General features: G+C 42.3%; 1 protein-coding gene across 1 annotated transcript in view; it reads right to left on the reverse strand.

Moving 5' to 3' along the window:
• Positions 1 to 1,940: 1,940 nt before the first annotated feature.
• The window catches only part of efna3a (ephrin-A3a), a 53,241-nt gene continuing 35,587 nt past the window's right edge, over positions 1,941 to 19,594 (reverse strand). Inside the window, exons 2-5 of the mRNA XM_070846949.1 lie at positions 9,622 to 9,923; positions 9,280 to 9,345; positions 7,604 to 7,681; positions 1,941 to 2,059 (exon numbers count right to left, since the gene is read on the reverse strand). Of these exons, the coding sequence (XP_070703050.1) occupies positions 1,941 to 2,059; positions 7,604 to 7,681; positions 9,280 to 9,345; positions 9,622 to 9,923 (565 nt within the window). The remainder of the gene's footprint in view (positions 2,060 to 7,603; positions 7,682 to 9,279; positions 9,346 to 9,621; positions 9,924 to 19,594) is intronic.

Below are 19,594 nucleotides of genomic sequence, written 5' to 3' on the forward strand. Positions count from 1 at the left end.
CACAGGCGCGCACGCTGGAAAGCAGGCAGATAAAGCCGCACGTACACACTCAAACACGCTTGTGCACACGCACGCACATTCCATAACCGGCATGTATTATAAATATACATTACAATGCACACTCCTTCGTTTTGTGCAGCACTTGAGGAATGCTGCCCCTCAATCAACATCGACTCAGTCTGTGCACTCAGTTGGTTTATGACATGCTCTTCAGCAACATAATCTGGTTAGGAGTATCTGTTACATGAGAGTAAGGTTACTGAGTGTACATCCCTACTGATTAGTCATAACCAATAACCCTCTCCGTTTGTCAGGCTGAATTACATCTGACTATTTATCTACACAAGCAAAATGCTGCAGTAAAAATTCACTGTTTAAAAAAAAGAATAAAAAAATGGCACAATAGCTTATTGAGCAAAGGCCTACAAATGCACACTAATAAATTAGGTAGATAAATAATATACTTTAATGTTAAAATAAATACATTTTAAAAGTAAATAAATTAAAAAAGCACAACATTGTAATTTGATTAATGCCAGCCTACGTCGTCCTGTATTACAATATAAAAAAGTGAACTTGTCTTTATTTGCACATTCACACGTGTGTGTTTTTTTTAACAAAATGGCGGCAACGTTACTTTGAGACTCAAAGCACAATTTCTCCTCAGGCACCTGCCGCACTCTGGCGACTGTATGGGGTCGTTTCTATGGTGACTGTGACTGCTGTTATGGCCATCAGCACTGATTGGCTGGGAAACTCTGAAGTGGAAAAGGAATAGATGGGGTAGTCTGGGATTAAAAGGGAACTTGCTGCTGAGAGAGGTTTTTTAAGAATTGTAAATCAGTGTTATTCTGAATGACTCTGCTGATTGCTGCGAGGAGAGAAGTTTGACATCCGGAAAATCTACGCGGAGTGCTGGAGGTAAATGCATCGGAGCAAAACACACATCTACCAAGTCTAAGTGCCGTCAAATTACTAGTCCCGGGTCTGTATTTTTCATGGGTTGTTACAGTGTGAAGGCAGGAAATGCAGACAAAGGACTAGTTCTGAGAGGGCACTCGCTATCATCTAAGAAACACAGGCTTTGCATGGGTACCTATCACAAAGCCAGGGGTATATTTGATGTCTGGAAAAAATGGAATCTTGAAAGGCCTGCGAATGGTCTCCAAAAGTCTTTCCCTTTTCTTGAAGAACACCTTAAGCTCTTGTTACCAGCAGCTCCATCACACCTGTTTGAAAACATTCCTGTGTCCAGGACAATGGCAGCAGTTCTCATCACTGTCTGCTTATAGAAATATCCTGTATAGCCCAGGTAAGATCAGCACCGTTCTAAAATCCAGCTTGCTCTTTACTACATCTAAATTGAGCTTAATCCATCAGCATACTTGGTCCGTGGTCCAAGGCCTAACAATCCACTGCAAAGTCCATGTTCGCCACCTTCTTCAAAGCTCACAAAAACCATCATCATCAGCTGAAGACAGTCCAGCTTAAGTTCTTCAGGTGATTTGATATCCATGCTACAATAAGAGTGTGTAGTCTACGTCCAACTCATTACAAGTCTTCTCTCTCACTCGCCTGTTGGGTGTCAAGAGTGACAGCAGCACAGAAGGCTGATTCTGAGTATTGGTTGTGGTTGTGGTCTCCATGCTGTGGCAAACACACCTGCATGAAATGTTGTGGTATTCATATGATAATGATGTCCAACAACACATGGAGTGTCAAAACACACTAGTATAAATATGACAGCAAAAAGGCCTCTCCTTTTTTAAGTCCAGTTAAGTTAAGGTTTTTTTTCCGTGTCCTTTTGATTGTGGTTCTGTTGTACCTCTACTTGATTATCTTCTGTGTTTCTGCCAACTTTTACATCAACTTTGTGGATACAAAGCCCTTTGGACAAGGCGGTCCAGCTATGCATTTAGTGTCACTCAAAGTGACAGTCGCTAGGACAAAAGGACGGCAGACACGAGCAGCATCGCCACGGTGAGAAGAAGGCGGTCACGTGATGGGCTGCTGCCGCTGACGCTTTTCTCCAGTTTTGGAACTTCAGGGTTAAATTCATCTGGAGAGAAAGACACAGAAGGAAAAAAAAAAAGAGAGAAAAGTGAGAAAAGCGAGGAATGTGGGTGCGAAAGAGCGCGAGAGAGAGAGATAGTGTGTTTGCCAGACAGAAGGAAACGAACCATTACTACATTATTAATTCATCAATCTGAGGCCGATGTGTGATGCATGCAAATTGTGCTTTAACATATGCAGAGAAAAAGACATGATGCAATTATCAACAAACCACCAATTATCATCAGCACTGCTACATATGGCCATTTCCCCCATGGGATGGAAAATTAAATACACTTTTGTTTCTGATCTGTTTTTTTTTCACGTATTCCTCTTTTCACACTAATGATGTTTTTATCCTAGAGGGATTTCAATCAAACCAAATTACTATGGCCTTGCCATTGATTAGACAAAACAGAACATTAGCTGGAGGGAAAAGATGGAGAAAGAGCTGGGAGAACACGTTCTGTAATATTAGGTAAAAAGTGGATTACACTGAGTCATTATGCTCTGTCTCGACATAGTGCTTCCCATTATATCTAGAGGGTTATTACATGCCAAAATAAAGCAAAAGGAACCAAACAGAGATCTGTTGCTTACACATCCATCACAAGCTTAAGGACGGCCTGGGGTAGCTGGATTGAGATGTTAGAAAACCTTTTTTTTAATCAAGAAATCTAAGTGCAGAAATAAGCTGCAATTTCTTTCAGCCACATTAGCCTACTTCAGACATAAAAGAATGGTGTAGGTGAAGGGTAGAGGTGATGGAGGAGTTTAAAGCCTTGAGATGTTACAATATATTATTTTAAAATTATTTGGGCAGCTGAAAATCACACTGGAAAGATGAAAAATTACTTGTTTTGATACAAGAAAGGACATATCTATTTGACAAATTGTGCCCAAAAAAAATGTACAAAAACCCCATTTATTTTAACTGTATTATGTTGTTATCATAATGTCCCTGAGTGTAAAAGTTCTAGCAGACATATCCATCAAATCAAACTGGGTTTCAACAGAAAATGCATCAAATTGAGGAACTGTGATGTTAAAGCCTTGTCTGGAGTCTGCTAAACATAATGCAGGCAATTATCGGCTATGAGTAAAGCCAAGATAAACGCTAAGAGATAACAGACAGAGACAACAAGTTCAATGAATGTACAGAATTTTGTTTTTTCTGTCTCGGTCTGACAGCAAAACATCCAACCGCTCTGGTTTGTCCTGGATGTTTGTGACGCTTGCCCACGTCAGAGTTGTTCTTACGGAACACAAGGCATCTGTCTGTGGCGATGACACACAACACTGACATTCACACGGCAGTGCACCAGGGTGAACTCACACAGAAAAGAGTCAAGGCAGAGCAGGAGGGGGAATATAAGCTTACACTGCCTACGGTAGGGCCCAGAGGTCACAGCAGGGCCTTCACACCATCCTGTTTGTCTTTCTAAAACGTTTCATCAGAGTCTCCTGAAGTAAATTTTACGTTCAGTGACCAGAAGAAGTGAGTCTTCTGTTACCTTTACATAAACAAGTGAAGCCACAACTCCAATGCTACAATACATTTCATTTCAACCATTCTATGTGATTTCACAGACTTGTTTGTGGGTGCCGCTGTCTGCGCAATATATACCTCTTCAGAACCCTTGCTATTTACGGAGACCGCCCTTGGAAGATAAATGTGGAGGACTTTGGGTGCCTTGGGCCATAACAAGTCATCAAAGGTCTACAGTATGACACCTAACATCACGGTACAATTGTGGGATACAGCAATCAATTTCTGAGCCCACAATGCAGTGCAGTCTTGTCTGTATGGGGTGTAACAACAGACGAGGTAGCTCTCCTGTCCACGGTAAACTGCCTGAGGCATTTCCAGTGAGAAAAGAAACATCAGCTCTAGACTGGATGGAAAAAGGTTGTCTGGTCTGATAAATCCTCGTTCCGACTACACCTCAGCAGGCTCGCAGTGATGCGTAAATAACATGCAGCAATGGATCCATCATGTATGGTTACAGCTCTGCAGGTTAGTGGCAGTGTAGTAGTGTGGAGGGCATTCAACTGTCAATTAATACATGTAGATCAATGGCCTAATGCCACCATCCTTCATAGCTACCTGGCTACATCTATGAACTAGAATTATTGTGATTGTACGCCTCCACCAACCAGTCAAGTCGCAGTTTACGTCCACGTCTGTCCAGACCCAAGATCAGTGATTAGTTTGTTCGTGAGCTATGTTGTCAGAAAAGTGTTTTGAGACCATTATGATGTCACAGTGAAGCTGACCTTTGACATTTTGGACATAAAATGCCATTACCGCATTATTTTATCCTGTTTGACATTTGTGTGAAAGTTTGTCATAACTAGTATACGTGTTCTGGACTTATGTCCAAAAACGTGCTTCGTGAGGCCACAGTGACCTCAGAGAGTCCATGTGGTCGTTTGTGCAAGAAGAAATTCCCTGAAGGACTTCCTGAGATTGCAAAGCACGAGACTGGGACAGATGGACGAATGCACAATCCGAAAGCATGACGCGTCTAGTCACGACTATTGCTGGCACCGAGGCATAAAAAGGGCAGAAAAATGGCAACAAGTGTGGATGAGATTGAGGCAGTGGTTTATTTTTGAATGAACGACTCTTTAAGCTGCAAATGTAATTAATCGCTGTGTCAAATGAAAATGTCTTCAGCGGAACGTATACATCAGTCGTCACGGACTGGTTAGACCAAAAAAACAACAGAATGACAACAATGATACAATGATAACAAGAAAATGACCAGCATGAACACAATGTGAGCCTGAATGAATGAGGTGAAAACAAATGTCACTTCAGTCTGATTATCACACTCGGACGCTTCATGCTTGTTAAGTTTCTACTGAAGCTGCTATTAGCAATGAAGGTGGCTCCTTTGTAGGTTTCAGTTCTTCTTGGTACTGAGCGTACAGACTGCACACACTAGTTGAGGTCTTTGCTTTGCTGGGTGCAGCACTACTATTACTGTGTGAGTGATTTTGAGAAAATCTGCACATAACATGCAAACTCAGAACAGAAGAATCAAGGGTGCCAGTGCCTATTGATCCAGCTTGAAATTATCTGTCTGTGGTTACATTTTCTGGTCCACCACTTAATTTATGATTCAGCCCTCTGCTATTGCTGCAGAGACTCAATATAGGAGGAAAGTGGTTATAGGTGAGTATGCCACACAATATACTGACCTTTGCTGCAGGAAACTATAAAGTTATGATCAATTCAAGCAGCAAGTGGCAAGACTCATTTGTAGCAATAACTTTAGCAATTTCACCGTGCTTCCAAGATTACAGCAATTAACTTGGGGAGAACAATCTTATTACTAGCCATAGAGTGAATTACTAAAAAATAAAAGACACGAATTGTAATAGACCAGAATTATCCTTAAAACGCCCTGTTAAATAAGGAAAATCTGACGTAGACGTGAAGCTAATAATAAAGTAGCGAGGATGAGAGCGAATCCAAACACACAGTATGTGGAGAGAGAGGAAGAGCTTTGTTGATGCTAAGCGAGTCTGTGGGCTGGTCTGGTCCTGAGGGTGAGTCAGAGAGTGGGTGTCCAGCGGTCAGCAGGGCCATCAGGGCTATGGGTTGTTTTTAAGTGTGTGAGAGTGTGTGTGTGTGTGTGTGTGTGTGGATAAATCTGTGCATCCTGATTTTGTTATTCTTCCAAATGTATTCAGCAAAATGCATCACAACGCTAGAGGCTATGATTTTTTATGATTCTCTGCCAGTGTGTGCTTTTTTTTATAATAAATTCTACGTAAGCTCAAGCCTGAGTTACTGCTGAGCAATTCGCCCACCACCGAGTTTTTCTTTCTTCCTCTGCCCCTTCTCTCCTCACCCCCCGTCTCTGCCCCCACTCTGGTTTTATCTCTTTTTCTGCCTGCTTCTCCCTCTCTCTGCCTTATCTGTCCCTTTCTGTCAGGCATTCTCTTGCCGCATTTCTCTTTCAGTGCCTCCCTCCTGTCTTTCTACCTCTCTGACTTTGTCTCTCCCTCTTTCCAGCCTCCCCCTTCCCTCCTCTGTCTCTCTCTGTGCTCTCTCTCTCTCTCTCTCTCTCTCTCTTGCCTTCTCTCTCTCTCTCCAAAGGTACTCCTAGCTGATGGCTCAAGAGCTCTTTTCGCTCTGTCTCTGCCGGTCTCAGTTTCCATCTCAGGCAGGTCACACTCTCTTAGCCCTCGTCACAGACTGCCCACAGCTCCCAGAAACAAGCATACTAAATGATTCCCGGCAAGAGGCTTTTGTTCGAGATGGGAATGGAGGAAGAGAGAGAAAAATAAAGGGTTTATGTAACCACTCAGCTGCACAATTGACTCGCTCGCTGACATGCTTTCTCCTTCGGTAAACATGGACCTTTCATTCCTTACAAGACCTCTACTGACCTTGTGGATTTTCTACTGAAGAAAAGGGAAGGTTTTACCTGTGTGTGTGTGTGTGTGTGTGTGTGTGTGTGTGTGTGTGTGTGTGTGGTACAATGTAGAAGCTAAAGTCTCTTGATTGCATGTACAGTTGTAAAATCATTAAAGGATGATTCTGGTTTAATGGTACTTAAGTCTTATTTTCATAACTTTGACCATCATTCTTATCAATATAGTACTCACCTCAAGTTATTAGCTGAAATCTGGAAACTTGACGATTCAGCTAAAAAATAAGTGTGATGGGGTAATGCAAGCGGTTAGATACAGGGTTTAAACTAACCCCCACGTTAGCTGGACTAGTTTTGAAGAGAAAAGCGAAAGGCGAATTGTAAAATCATTACCAAACCACCTTTTTGTTTCCACATCTGCCATGTTGAGTATGGCATTGATCCAATAAGATAAGATAAGATAAGATAGACTTTAGTGATCCCCCATAGGGGGAAATTTACATATTACAGCAGCAACAGAGATAAGCAGTAATAGAGAGAAAAGAAATAAAATAAGCAACAGTATAGAAAAATAAGCAATAGTAAATAAATATATATTGTAATGAGAATAAATAAATATTTACACTATGAACATAACTGTACAGTATGTACAGTATACTCATGCACTTAGTTTTAGCGCTTGTCTACCTCACAATAGTATTGGGGCCAATACTGTTTTGCATTGGCTCTGTGCTTCCATGTTCCTTTGGTGATTATAATATTACGATAGCCGATGGAAATGACGGCCAAAACTATGAAGAAAAAACCCAAGCTGTAATAAACTGGAATTATCCTTTAATATGATAGATGCCATGGGGTTTGCTGCTGGGTCAGTGGATTCTTTTGTTTCCAAACATATTTGCTTTCTTACACAGTTGCCTGTAAATACAGTATAAAGAATGCATAATGGTAAACTCTCAAGACCAGAAAATAAAAGTTTTACTCATCAACCAGCTATGGCCCTTGGATTTTCCTTTGCCAACCATAAAAGTAAAAAAAAACAACTAACAAATGGTTCTGTTCCTTTGCACTATGATTGATACACAAATCAAGCTCTGCAGCCACAGACAAATATTGACCAGCATCTGGCAATTGGCTGCTGTTCATTTTCTGCAGTCACTCACCAATGTTGTGTATTTTGATGTTTGGCCTGACTGTGTAGTCGGGAGAAGTCTGACTTGAGTCATCATCTGCCTGGGAGACTGAAAAATACAACACATATACACAGAGAGAGAGATAGAGTGAGAGACAGAACACAGGGAAGTAAAAAAAACAGAGTAGAGAAACAAAGATGGAGGGAGGGAGGAGAGCGTGAGAGCAGAGACAGAGAAAGACTCACTAAATTGTGCGCAGATTTATCGAAACATGGGACAGTTTGTGTGCTTCTGTCACTGGAAAAGCATGAAGAAATCCTGGTCTGTGAATTCAGACTTCCGTGTGATGATTAAAAGCATTTGGAACCAGTGGACAGAAATCGTTTACTGTTTGTCTAGACGCAGAATTACATTCAGTCTGTGTTGCCAAATTATCAGCGAATGATGTGTGGGTTTGCTGATTTGTGCATCTGTATACGTCTTTGTGTATTCTCTGCTTTGTTTAACTAAATATGTGTGTTTACGTGCGAGCCTGTGATTCTGATGCACAGTTAAGAGGATGAAATAGCACTTGCAGAGAATTTCCATCAAAGCTGGTAACAATCAATTCACAGATGTACAGAATATGCCAAGATTGTTTCTTATCTTTAAGCCTTATAGGCGTTACGGTGGGAGGCACGCAGAGAAAATGAAAACGGTGTGGGGGCAGCTTTTTGATAGCAAGCTGTTAAACTGACCTTGCTGAGTAAAGGTTGTGGATTGTAAACTGACTAAATGCTCCAATAACTCTAACACGCATCCAAAAAAATTTACGGCTGACATTCAACCTTGTCCAGACGCGCACATACACACATGCTCAAACTCCTACACCTCAAACACACACACTGTTGCAGACACACACACAGAAGCAAATGGAGGCGTGGTAGACACATCAATAGATTAGCCGTGACACTGGGATGGGGGGTGTGGGGGTGGGGGTGGGTGTTAAGGTGATGTGTACACAGGGGCTGACACTGGCCTGAGTGTGGGATGTATTAGTGCTGACAAGGTTAGAGGAGAGGGGGAGGCTTTCAGCACTGGGCTCCCTGATCAAAGGCCTGCAGGGGAGAGAGCAGGCTACCAGGGTAAAAATAACACACACACCATACAGAACAGCAGGCATCAGAGAGCCAGGGAGAGAGGAGTCGAGATGGACAGTGAGGGAGAGCGAGGAGGTTGGGGGAGAGATGGTCAAGAGAGCTGGGGGAGAGAGGGATGGAGAGCGACAGAGAGGGAGAGGCAGAGGGAGAGGGAGGGCTGGATCTTGCAGCTGAAACAGTTTCTTTCTTTTTACATCTTTTGTATGGCTTCACGAGAGCATGTCATGCACAGAGAGAGATACTGTAATAGGACTGAGACACAGAAATACATTAAGCCATCACTCTCAAAGCGCTGCTTCGAGGGAGAAGACGCCATCATCAAAACCTGGCCAAGACAGCACGCAGCAGAAAAGCCTTTCTCTGAGACAAGACTGTCAGATCTTAGTTTTTCTCTCTTTCTGTCTGTTCCTCTCCGCCTCTTTGTCTCTGTGTGTTTGTGTGTTTGGAAGATATGAAGATATAGGAGGGAAGAGGAAAGTGGAGATTTGAAACAGCACAGAAGGAGAGGAAATGGTATAAATGAGTGGGAGAGAGCTGGGGAGGTAAGGTGGAGTTGTTGGGTCTCACCGGTGGAGCAGCAGACGTAGACCCTCAGTCTCAGGCAGCTGTGGCCGTGGTGGTGGGTGGGTGTGGCTAAAACAGAGAGCAAACACACACACACACACGTCAACCTTGTGCCCTCTGCAGGCCACAACACCCTCAACAATCAGCTGCACAAACCGCAGCGCTGCGACTGAGCAATCGTCCTCAGATGAACTTCCAGAAACTATTAGCAACACCCACACACCATCAATACACGTGGGTGACAGCGGCTGAACAGAAGATATTAAAATACTGGATGTGCAGCATCCTCAGGCTTTTTCTGTCCATCACAGTAAACTAGCACTGGTGTTTGTTGGCCTGACTCACAGATATAGTAATACTCCTGGCCCACGTTGAACTCGTAGCCCAGTGAGAAGGCGCTGTAACGCTGGAACTTTTCAGAGAACTTGATGGGGGCGTGAGGCGCGTGAGGTCGGTTGCACTCCCAGCGCTTGAAGCCCAGCTGGGGGTTGCAGGTGCGGTAGCCAGGGTAGCTGACCATGTAGAGGATGTACTGCTCAGCCACGGTGCGCTCTAGTGTCCCCCTCTGGGTGGTGTTATAGTGCGGGCAGTAGATGTCCAGGTAGTCGTTGACGCTGACCTGCACGGTGTAACCCTCCCTTCTTAACCTGGATTAAAGAGACAGGCAGACAGAGGAAGAGAAGTGGAATAAAGAAAGAAGGAAAGACAGACAGAGATGTGGATGAGTAACTCGGGCTGCAGATAAGTAATTGTTTTCATTATCTGTTAAAGGAATAGTTTGACATTTGGAGCCTTGTCATCAGTGTGAGGTTGCCAGGCAACCAGATTCAGGAAAATCACTTCACCCAGCCGAGAAATAGCCCCGCATGTAACTCCCATACAAATGCAATGTGTCCTCTATACACTTTACAAACAATCAGGGTATAACATGTTAACTATTGAGCTTTGGAGGTGCTGTTAGGTGAATTTTTGTACCTTTGGACAGAGCCAGGGTAGCTGTGTCACCCTGTTCCCAGTCTTTATGGTAAGAAGTGTATAAGAGTGAGCATTCTCTCATTTGACTCTTGGCAAGAAAGCAAATAAGTATATTTGTTAAACCGCAGAAGTATTTTTAAAGTCTTCATTTCCTTTACAATTAATCAATTGATTCTTCAACCCATAAAACATCAGAAAATAGTGACAAATGCCCATCACAGGTTTCCAGAACCAAAAGTGATCAGAAACCCAAAGATATTTAATTCACACTGACATAAAACAGAGGAAAAATAGCTAATATTCACATGTGAGACAAACAAGGAACATTTTTACGTAATAAATTGCTTAAATGATTAAATGAACATCATAATCATTATCAATCACTTTTCTGCCAGTTGACTAATTGATGAATTCATCTTTTCAGCGCTATACGTGACATAAAAGCAGCACAGAAGCTACAGAGCTATAGATTTTTGCCCTCAGCGTACATTAACAGTCTCTTATCTTCAGGAGAGAAACTATAACACTTTTCTCCGCCTTTCTGCATATTAAAACACACGTTTCTCACTACATGCCTTGTGGAAGAGGACACTGCTGGGAATGATAATCTGCACTCCTGCCTTTCCCCACTGAGCCAGCTACAGGCCGGGTCATCGAGGCAGAGGGAGATCTTGTCAGTGGCGATGTATGCACTGACCACAAGGGAACCGGCCTGCACGAAGTACATATGATGGACCAAGCTCCCCCATCAGCCGCCGCTGATGGACGAGCTGGCTGTTAGCAGGTAAGGAAGGGCACTCTAAGGTTGAGTGTGTCTGCCTGTGTGTGTGTGTGTGTGTGATGTACATGACTGTGCAATAACCCTTCAGCTGATGTAAGACTTGACAATGAACAACGGAGATGATGATGTGATATGATTTCGCATTCAGCTGCCACGCTGTGATCTTTGCTGTTTATAATACTAAGTATACATATTATGTAAATTGCAACCTGTAATTAGACAAAGTAGAAGTCATTAGAGGGGCTCCTGCAGGTGAGCTGATGAGATGGGAATTGTCCTTGGCTGCAGTGACGTGCAACCCGCACCAGCTAGAAACTGTAATGACTCATTTACACCACTAGGTGGAGATATTGTGCTGCATTATGTTTTATTAAGTATTTCTTTCCCCATCCTGATTGTCTCTTTTTTCATACGAATCTTCTGTTACACACATACAAAAGAGCACACACACACTCACAACCATCCCTCACATTTCACACACACACACACACACACACACACACACACAGACACACAGCGTGGACACGCTCGCACAAACATGCACACGTGTGCATACATTACTAGGTCAGGCCTCCAGAGAGATTATCACTCAATTACAAAATGTGGATCAGAAATGTCATAGCACCTCTCTCCCTCTCTTGCTCTTTCTGTCTGTCTCGCCATCTTCCTCTCCTCCACTCCCATCCTTTTCATCTCCACCTTCGCTTTTCATTTGCACACATGCTGAGGCAGATGAATATCAATTCTCTTAACCAGTGTTTCTTTTTGGGCTATCAATCTTATCTGTGCTCTCTATCCCCGATGCTCAGATGTGAGATGACAGACTTTTGTCTTGCAGTGTTGCGCGAAGAGACAACACAGCTATGCTTCAAAGCGACTATATTTAGAGAGGGGGGTTGGTGGTGGAGGAGTGGGGGGCGGTTGAGATGGGGTGGGGGGGGGGTAGAGACAGATAAAGAGGTACAATGGGTGTGGGATAGAGAGAATGGTAAGCAGATAGACCTAAGATGAAAGTGGGAGAAAGAGAGTGTGTTGAATATGAAAGCATGCGATGAGGAGAATCCTAGATGCAATGGGCGTGTAAAAAGTCGGAGAGTGATGCAGTCATTGAGAAATAGGTGAGAGGACGGTGGTGTGCGAGAGGAGCTGGCTGCAAAGACGCAAGAGGAAGAGTGTGTCTCCGTGTTTGAGCACTCACTGGTGTTCACGGATAAAAGGCTGCTGGGTACTACTGTAGCAAACACAACTAACAAACCAGCAATGCATTTGTTTTGATTGTTTTCAGATTTACTGGCTGGAGAGAGAAAAATAGATGCACATGAGAGGCTAGTGAGATGGACAGTGGTGACTTATTTAGTGCATCCATGTGGCTTATGCGTACAAGCTGGGGATGACTCTGATCATTGGTCTATAAAATGACAGGAAGTAATGAAAAATGACCGTTCTAATCTCTTAGACCCGGTCAAATCTGCAGTCCAAACTCCAAATATACTCAATTTACAGTGAGGTAAAACTAAAAAAAGAGGCAAATCCTCAGTACATTTGAGTACATTTGTTGTACAATGTTTACCAAAAAATTGTTGTTGGTTAATTTCCTGCTGTTCGATTAATCATTTCAGTACTAGAAGTACGTGCGACACTGTTACTTTACTGTTTACTGTTTTGATTATCACTTCACCTCACTAGACGCAGCTACGCAGCAGGAGAACCATTTGTTCTGAACGTAAAGTCAGCAATAGAGGAGGCGTGAAAAGAAAGGAGGAGGAGGAGGAGGAAAAATGACTGGATGAAGAAGGTAAGGTGGTGCAGAAAGAAAAAAAATACAGGAGACTAAAAGAGCGGAGTGAGAAGAACAGGCTGGCTGGGCGAGAGGAGTCCCTCTAGGTGTATGCTGTTATATAAGCAGTCCACTTAGTGGCATAAGACAGAAAGGTTGCAGGGCAAAGAGGAATGGAGGGAGGAGAGGAGAAGGGAAACAGAAGATGGGGGTGAGAGGAGATTTAATAACTTACGGTTGGGGGAGGAGGGGGATGGTTGCGGGAGGAAAATGCATTGAATGATGACAACAAAGAGAAAGGCACAGAAAGGCAGGCAGAGGCCTAGACAGAGACATAGTGCTCCCTGGGGATGAACATATATGTGGTAAAAGTGCATAAAAAGACTGATGGCTCTCATTCTCTCCTCATCTCTCTTTTCCTGCAGCCGCTCTAAAACTCTCCTCCTCTCTTTCCACTGTGCATTGTCTCTGTGGTGGTTTTGCTGTCTCATCATCATTTTCCTATGAGTGGGAGTATGCAGCTAGTTAGTAAAGGCTGCACAGACTGGTGAACACTGCCAGGGGAGGCAGATAGCGGAGAGAGAGGGAGAGAGAGAGAGAGAGAGAGAGAGAGGGAAAGACAGAAAAAGGAGGCAGAGAGAGAGAGAGAGAGAGAGACAGAGACAAAGATAGCACCACTGCGCCTTTCACATCTGCGCTAAAAGGAGTCTTTGGAGAATACGGCTGGTATCAATAAATAACAACGGTGAGGTAACGCTACAGCTAAAGACACTAAAAACATACAGCGGACACATACAGAGCAGAAGCAGCAACAGAAAACCTATAATTCCAGTTGTGAGAAATAAAACAGGCAAACATCATAAAGAATTGTTTGTCAGCAACGAAATTAAGAGAAAAATGACACATTATCAGGAAATATCCCCCCCACACACACACTTCATACATGAGTGGTGCCAATCATTTTCTGTTCTGCTCCACTGAGCTTAGAGCTAAAAGAAAATCCATGTCCTCTGTCATTCTTCTATTTAATAATTTTGCCAGATAGCATCAACATGAGAGCAGAAGCACGAGCGACTGCTGGCTTTCAAGGAAAGTAATATCAGTGTAACTGTTTTTGTTTGTTTTTTTTCTTTTGACATGAATGGATATGAAAAGTCTAAACCCACCGAGGTATTCTTCACAGTCTGAAGTTAGTGCTGTTTGTTCTGCTGCAGGTTCGCCCTACATTACTGCCAGAGGCTCCAACTGTTTTCAGAAATCCATTAAAAACAGCTGGAAGTTGTTACTTTTGACAAACGCAGTCCAACCTTTAAGTAGAAAATAATAGTTTCTGACTGTGGCCAAAACCCCCCCCAAAAAACACTTTCAGCTTCATAGGTATTAATGCTCATACGCACTATAAAAAATATGAAATTACAACATTATTGTCCTTCCAAAAGCGCATATCACATAACTGGTAGAGACTCACTTTTATGGAATAACATCATGGGTGCAAGCTAGAAAAAGAAAATGGCAAAGCCAAATAACTGTTTTAAAGCAAAGTGCTTTTATTACTGCCCATACTTTACTTGGCCAACATTTACTACTTGAGTTTTCTTGCAAAGATAGCCAAAGAAATGTTCTCTAGCTCATTTTTAGTGCTTTTACATCCACAAAGCAGTTATGAGCAGAGTCTCTCTGTGTCAAAAGTAGCACCATGAAATCAGTACGATTCAATTTAAAGAATCGACTTTTGTCTAAGTGCTTTTGTCGTTGCACAGACTATCACACTCTCTACACCGACAGTAATTAATCTATGTCTAATTAACAGTACAAAGTTGTTTTTCCATGTCTGCATTGTTTGTCATTACTGCTCTTCAAGATGGCTGCCATGAAAAATTGGTTCATTAAACTTTTCGATTAAAGTAATTATGTAAAATCCTTTACTTGCTACAGTGTCACTGTCTAGCTGTGTTTTTTCAGAGTTGTAGAAGCTTCTCTCAATAAAGATGAGGTCAGCATGGCGTCGTCATTGATGACCTTAAAAACACACTCTCTGGGGTAATCATTATCAGCCTTATCAGGAGGATAAGTTACCGATGCGCGAAATGGTGCGACTTAAATGCCATTCGCCAATCGTCTGTTTACCACCGACAAGACTCCTCCGATCGAGTCCCCTGGCAGGGACAAGCTAGGCTCGGCTGTTTTTCTCTGTACCTCAGCACCAAAACTCATTAGTCGTGTACGCACACGCTCACAAACAGCACAGACAACCATCAGACATTCATGCAAGCGTACGCACTCACACAAACACGATATCTCCTGTGAGTCGTCACTGATTGAGTTGATGCCACAATTAACGGCCCGGTTTACAACGTTTCGATCCAAAATGGAGGATTGAGGGGGAAACAAGTGCTGAGCCAGTCTGTGGGAAGAGGCAAACGCTGCAACTCTTCTATCACTATTAGACCACTGGGAGTCATCCACCAGTTTCCTCTACCACCTCTGTCCACTCTGGCCTCAGAGAAATGGAAGAACATTACCTTTTCATATTTACCCATTTCAGTATAAACCTCCCCACGGCTTATTCCCTGTCCATCCACCTTTGCTTCCCTCATTCGCAAAGCTCTGCCACATTTCTTCTCTGGCCTTTAATTAATTCAAGGAAGCTTCGCAATAAAATTTTTTATCATTTTCAGACATCCACACCGGTATCCTGTAAATCTGTAATGTCCATCATCACCTACAGTGTATACTGTGGGTCTGCTGAAGAAAAAAACAGCAGGAGGACAGTCAAGGACACCTTGACTGCAATTACTTTTTCAAGCCAATCAATTTAAAAGCAGTTTATCAATCTGAACCAATTGCAGGTCAGCCTCTCTGTTCCCTGACTGATGTCAGAGTGTTCACAGCAGCTTCATTTCTATGTAAACCAAACTACATCTGACACTAAGTGGAGCCTGAGGCTTTAAAACAGATTTTTTTCACTGTGCTTGGAGTCACTCTCTACTGAGAAATGCTGAAACGCCAAAGCTTTTCAAATGAATAAATCGCTTGAAGTAATTAATACATTTGTGTTGATGTTGCCTGGTCATGACATTTAAACTACATGCCAACAACAATGAGGTGAAACAAATTCATTGATGCAACATTTAATGTTCAATTTCTACTATAGATTGACCATGCAGAAAGTTACGGATTCTAGCTTTTAAGTGATATTTCATTGATCTCCTGTAAGGAAAATCTCTTAGCTTTCCCTTCAGTGGGAGGTCACAGTGCAGCCTCAGCTAAAGAGCAGCATCTGGCAGCTTGTGGGGCTGATTCTTGCCGACACAGGGGCCGAGACATGGATCTTTCAGTTAAAGGACTCGCTATTCTACCCTGCAGTTCAGTTGCTTGGTGTCTCCTTCTCCCGCAGCCTCGCTCCAGGCGTGCCTTTAGTGAAATGGGTGGGGGGGCCTGAAGGGTCCCGTTCAGATATGTAAAGTATTAGCCGACTTAACTGAGGCAAATGCAGCTATGGGAGGCCCATGCAGTGGCACATGAATACACAGAATTTCTGGCAGCAGCCTTTGAGTTACAGTCTGAGCAGCTGAAGGAGATGATGCAGAGGGATTCAAGTGATTCATTTGTTCTTTTTTTTTTTTTTATCAGACTTTACATTTGAAAATATTGAGAATTCCCAATCACTATTCACACAGCCCAAGGGGAGTCGCTTTCGTTGTTCCAATATATTCAATTTACAATGACAAATCTTCAGAAATGACATTTAAATTAGATTATTTATAGTTTATTTTATTATTTATTGACTAATTATTTACGTATGCTTTTTTCTTCTAAAACATTTTCAAGCCTTTAAAACAAAACTAGGAAATACGTGAAAAGCCCCTATTGGTTGACCTTGTAACTTCTATACATATGCAAAGTTTTTAAATGTATTTGCATGAATTCATAAGGCTGGGAGACATTTGCCTGACACAAAGGGCACTTGGTGTTTGCTAGTTGGCTCAACGGGCATCCTTATTAGAATTGTGGCAGTGAGGGAAACTAAATACGATCATGATGAACATAATAGTGTTTCCACAGCTCCAATCTCCGACTAAAATGACTAAATCACTTGCACTGCGACATGGGTTGCTGGCAGCTCTTTCAGAGGAAATATGAACAGGCATGCATTTCATTGATTAATCTATGTGGCTTAAGCTGCTCTTTACTTTCTAGACATCCACAGAGGAAGTTTAAATATCAAACAGAAATATAGATGATGCAGTTGAATATTAAGCTGTGGCCCTCCTTCAACAAGACTATTTGCATAAAATAAATGTAACAGAGGCCAATTGGTGTATTTTTTTCCAAGGACCATTTGGTATTTGCAGAAATATGGCTTACACTTTAGTTAACAGTCAAATCCAGCAATAAACTCCCTATTTTTCTGACCATGGTTTAGTTTAATGCAACTGGGATTTTGAGTGGATAAAATATCAGAGCTAGAGTCTCTGTAATAACCCGGTCATGTTGTCAAGTTTTAAGAACAGGATGGATGAACAAAATAAAAGACAATCAAATGGTGAAATGGAAAAAGATACTGGGAACCCCTTCTCTAGTAATGACAGAAGATAGTGAACCTTGAGAGGTATGACAAGGTGATGTCAGACGGCGGTCATGGCCCATCTTGAAAAGTCATCCATCCCACTGAGTTTGCGGCGTGATTATATCCTGCGACAAGCCGTGATAACAAGGGGCCATCTCTCTCAAGGTGAGGCCCTAATTGCACATCAGCACTAAAGGCTCGATCGCCCACATCTGCTCTCTATTTTTTTTTTTTTTTTTGCAAGCTGACTTCTCATTTGCCGTCTCACCCCCAACCTCCTCCTGCCTCTCGTTCACCATTCATCCGCTTTGCAGAATGATGTCGTCAGATCATGAAAAGCAGAACTCATTCTCCTCTCTCCTTCATCCAACACAGCCCGTTCTCCTGCAAAGAGCCCACATTCATACATCGATAATCGACCGTACCAACCTTGTGAAAAGCGATTTTCTGTGTGTGTGTGCATATGTGTTTTTATGTAGGTGTTCAGGCTAGGGAGCAGTGTACTCCAAACAAGACTGAATTTGACCTGTTCTCAGGCCTATCTTCACATATATGGATATTTTGGGGAAAAAAAAAAATTCCTCTGGACTTTGGCCTCTTGTCCACATTAAAATGGTGTTTTAAGTCAGAAAAATGTTGTTTTCTAGAAAGCCTCCTAAGTTTAGAGTCTAGTTTCTCTGTTTCCATGAAGACATGTTAAATGAAACATCACCACCTCACTTAGTAGATGCCCTTAGTGCTTTGTGTCATGAGCATGCGCCTTAAACAACAACTGACTGACTATTGGTTTGTTTATGTGCAGTTAGCCCTGATAGGTCTTATGATAAGTTTAAAACTTAACTTAGCCGTGGTGCATCACTTCAGATTCACTGGTTTAAAGTCCTCCTGAAACTATTGTTTTGGATCATTTTATTTAAATAATTTAAGCTCACTATGCTCAGAATGTTCTTCTCTGGTATTTATCGTTGACGTACACTTTACCCCCACCTATACTGGCTCGGCATGTTTGTCTGACAGAATCATTTGAGCTCTCGTGTGGACAAAAGCAAAGGTTGTGAGGACAGAAAGATATTAGTTCAGGAAAAGGCTGCTGAATGTGAAATCATTCACAACGATTTGGTATTGTTCCAAAATGATTGCCTTTCCTCTGACTAAAACACTTTGGCAAAGCAGTGATCAAAAATGTATATATATTTCTTTCAAAACAGAAGAGAAATGTAATTCCAACACCATATTTGACACATTCTGTATTTATATTCTGTTTGTTCAACATCTGTTACGTACCCTCACCTAATGGGCCTCACACACATATGGTGCCTTTTGCATTATAGAGTGTGGAGTGGAAAACAGTTTAAAAACAAGTCTAAATTTCAAAAATGACAAATCATGTGCAAATGAGACAATGAAATAGCACAAAACTGAAAAAGTGAACATTTAAAATGTCTAAAAACATTACCACAACCTTAGTCAAGGACACAGCTTGCTTGGCTTCACACATCTTGATATGAGTCTGGCATAATACATTCTTAGGGTAGCTGAAATAACACTGTAGCCGTGCATTGAACGATCAATATAATTTCACCTGGAAATGATCCATCTACCCAAAGACCAGAGGTGTAGATACATTGTGGGAAATCAATGTCCGGTGCAGGGGCTTTTTTGTCACAAACTAGACATATTCCCAGTGAGAACATACCAATTTGTATTTGGTTTTTAGTGTAGTGTCGCTTCACTGTAAAGGGTGCTGGCCTTAGAGAGATATAGAGTCAGACAGACAGGCAGGGAGACAGAAAGTGAGATAGCAGAAGAGCTGTGACACACAAAAGAAGCTCTCATCAAGATGAATTCTCCACAGTGCACACCCTCAGCGAGGGTGCCAGGCAGCTCCCGCTAGCCCGCTGCGGCCATGTCCAAAAAACAAAGTGGTTATCTTGCCCATCTCCAACTGTCTGGCCACTGACAGAGCAGAGGGTTCACAGGTTCACACATCAGATTGGTATTCATACATCTAAAGAAAAAAAAACTGACAAATTACACATCTGAACCAGTGTGCACGTAAAACTGAACACAAAACTACCTGAAAGTATGAGATGATATAAGTGAAAATATGACAAAAAAGTAAATCCACAGAGAGGCTCAAGAGCAATGGAACAATCAACCACTTCTATTATCTTTATAAAGTGCGGTATGCAAGCTTTGAAGATCAGTGCGTGAG

Source organism: Pempheris klunzingeri, chromosome 16 (assembly GCF_042242105.1).
Source record: "Pempheris klunzingeri isolate RE-2024b chromosome 16, fPemKlu1.hap1, whole genome shotgun sequence".
In the NCBI taxonomy this organism is placed as follows: domain Eukaryota; kingdom Metazoa; phylum Chordata; class Actinopteri; order Acropomatiformes; family Pempheridae; genus Pempheris; species Pempheris klunzingeri.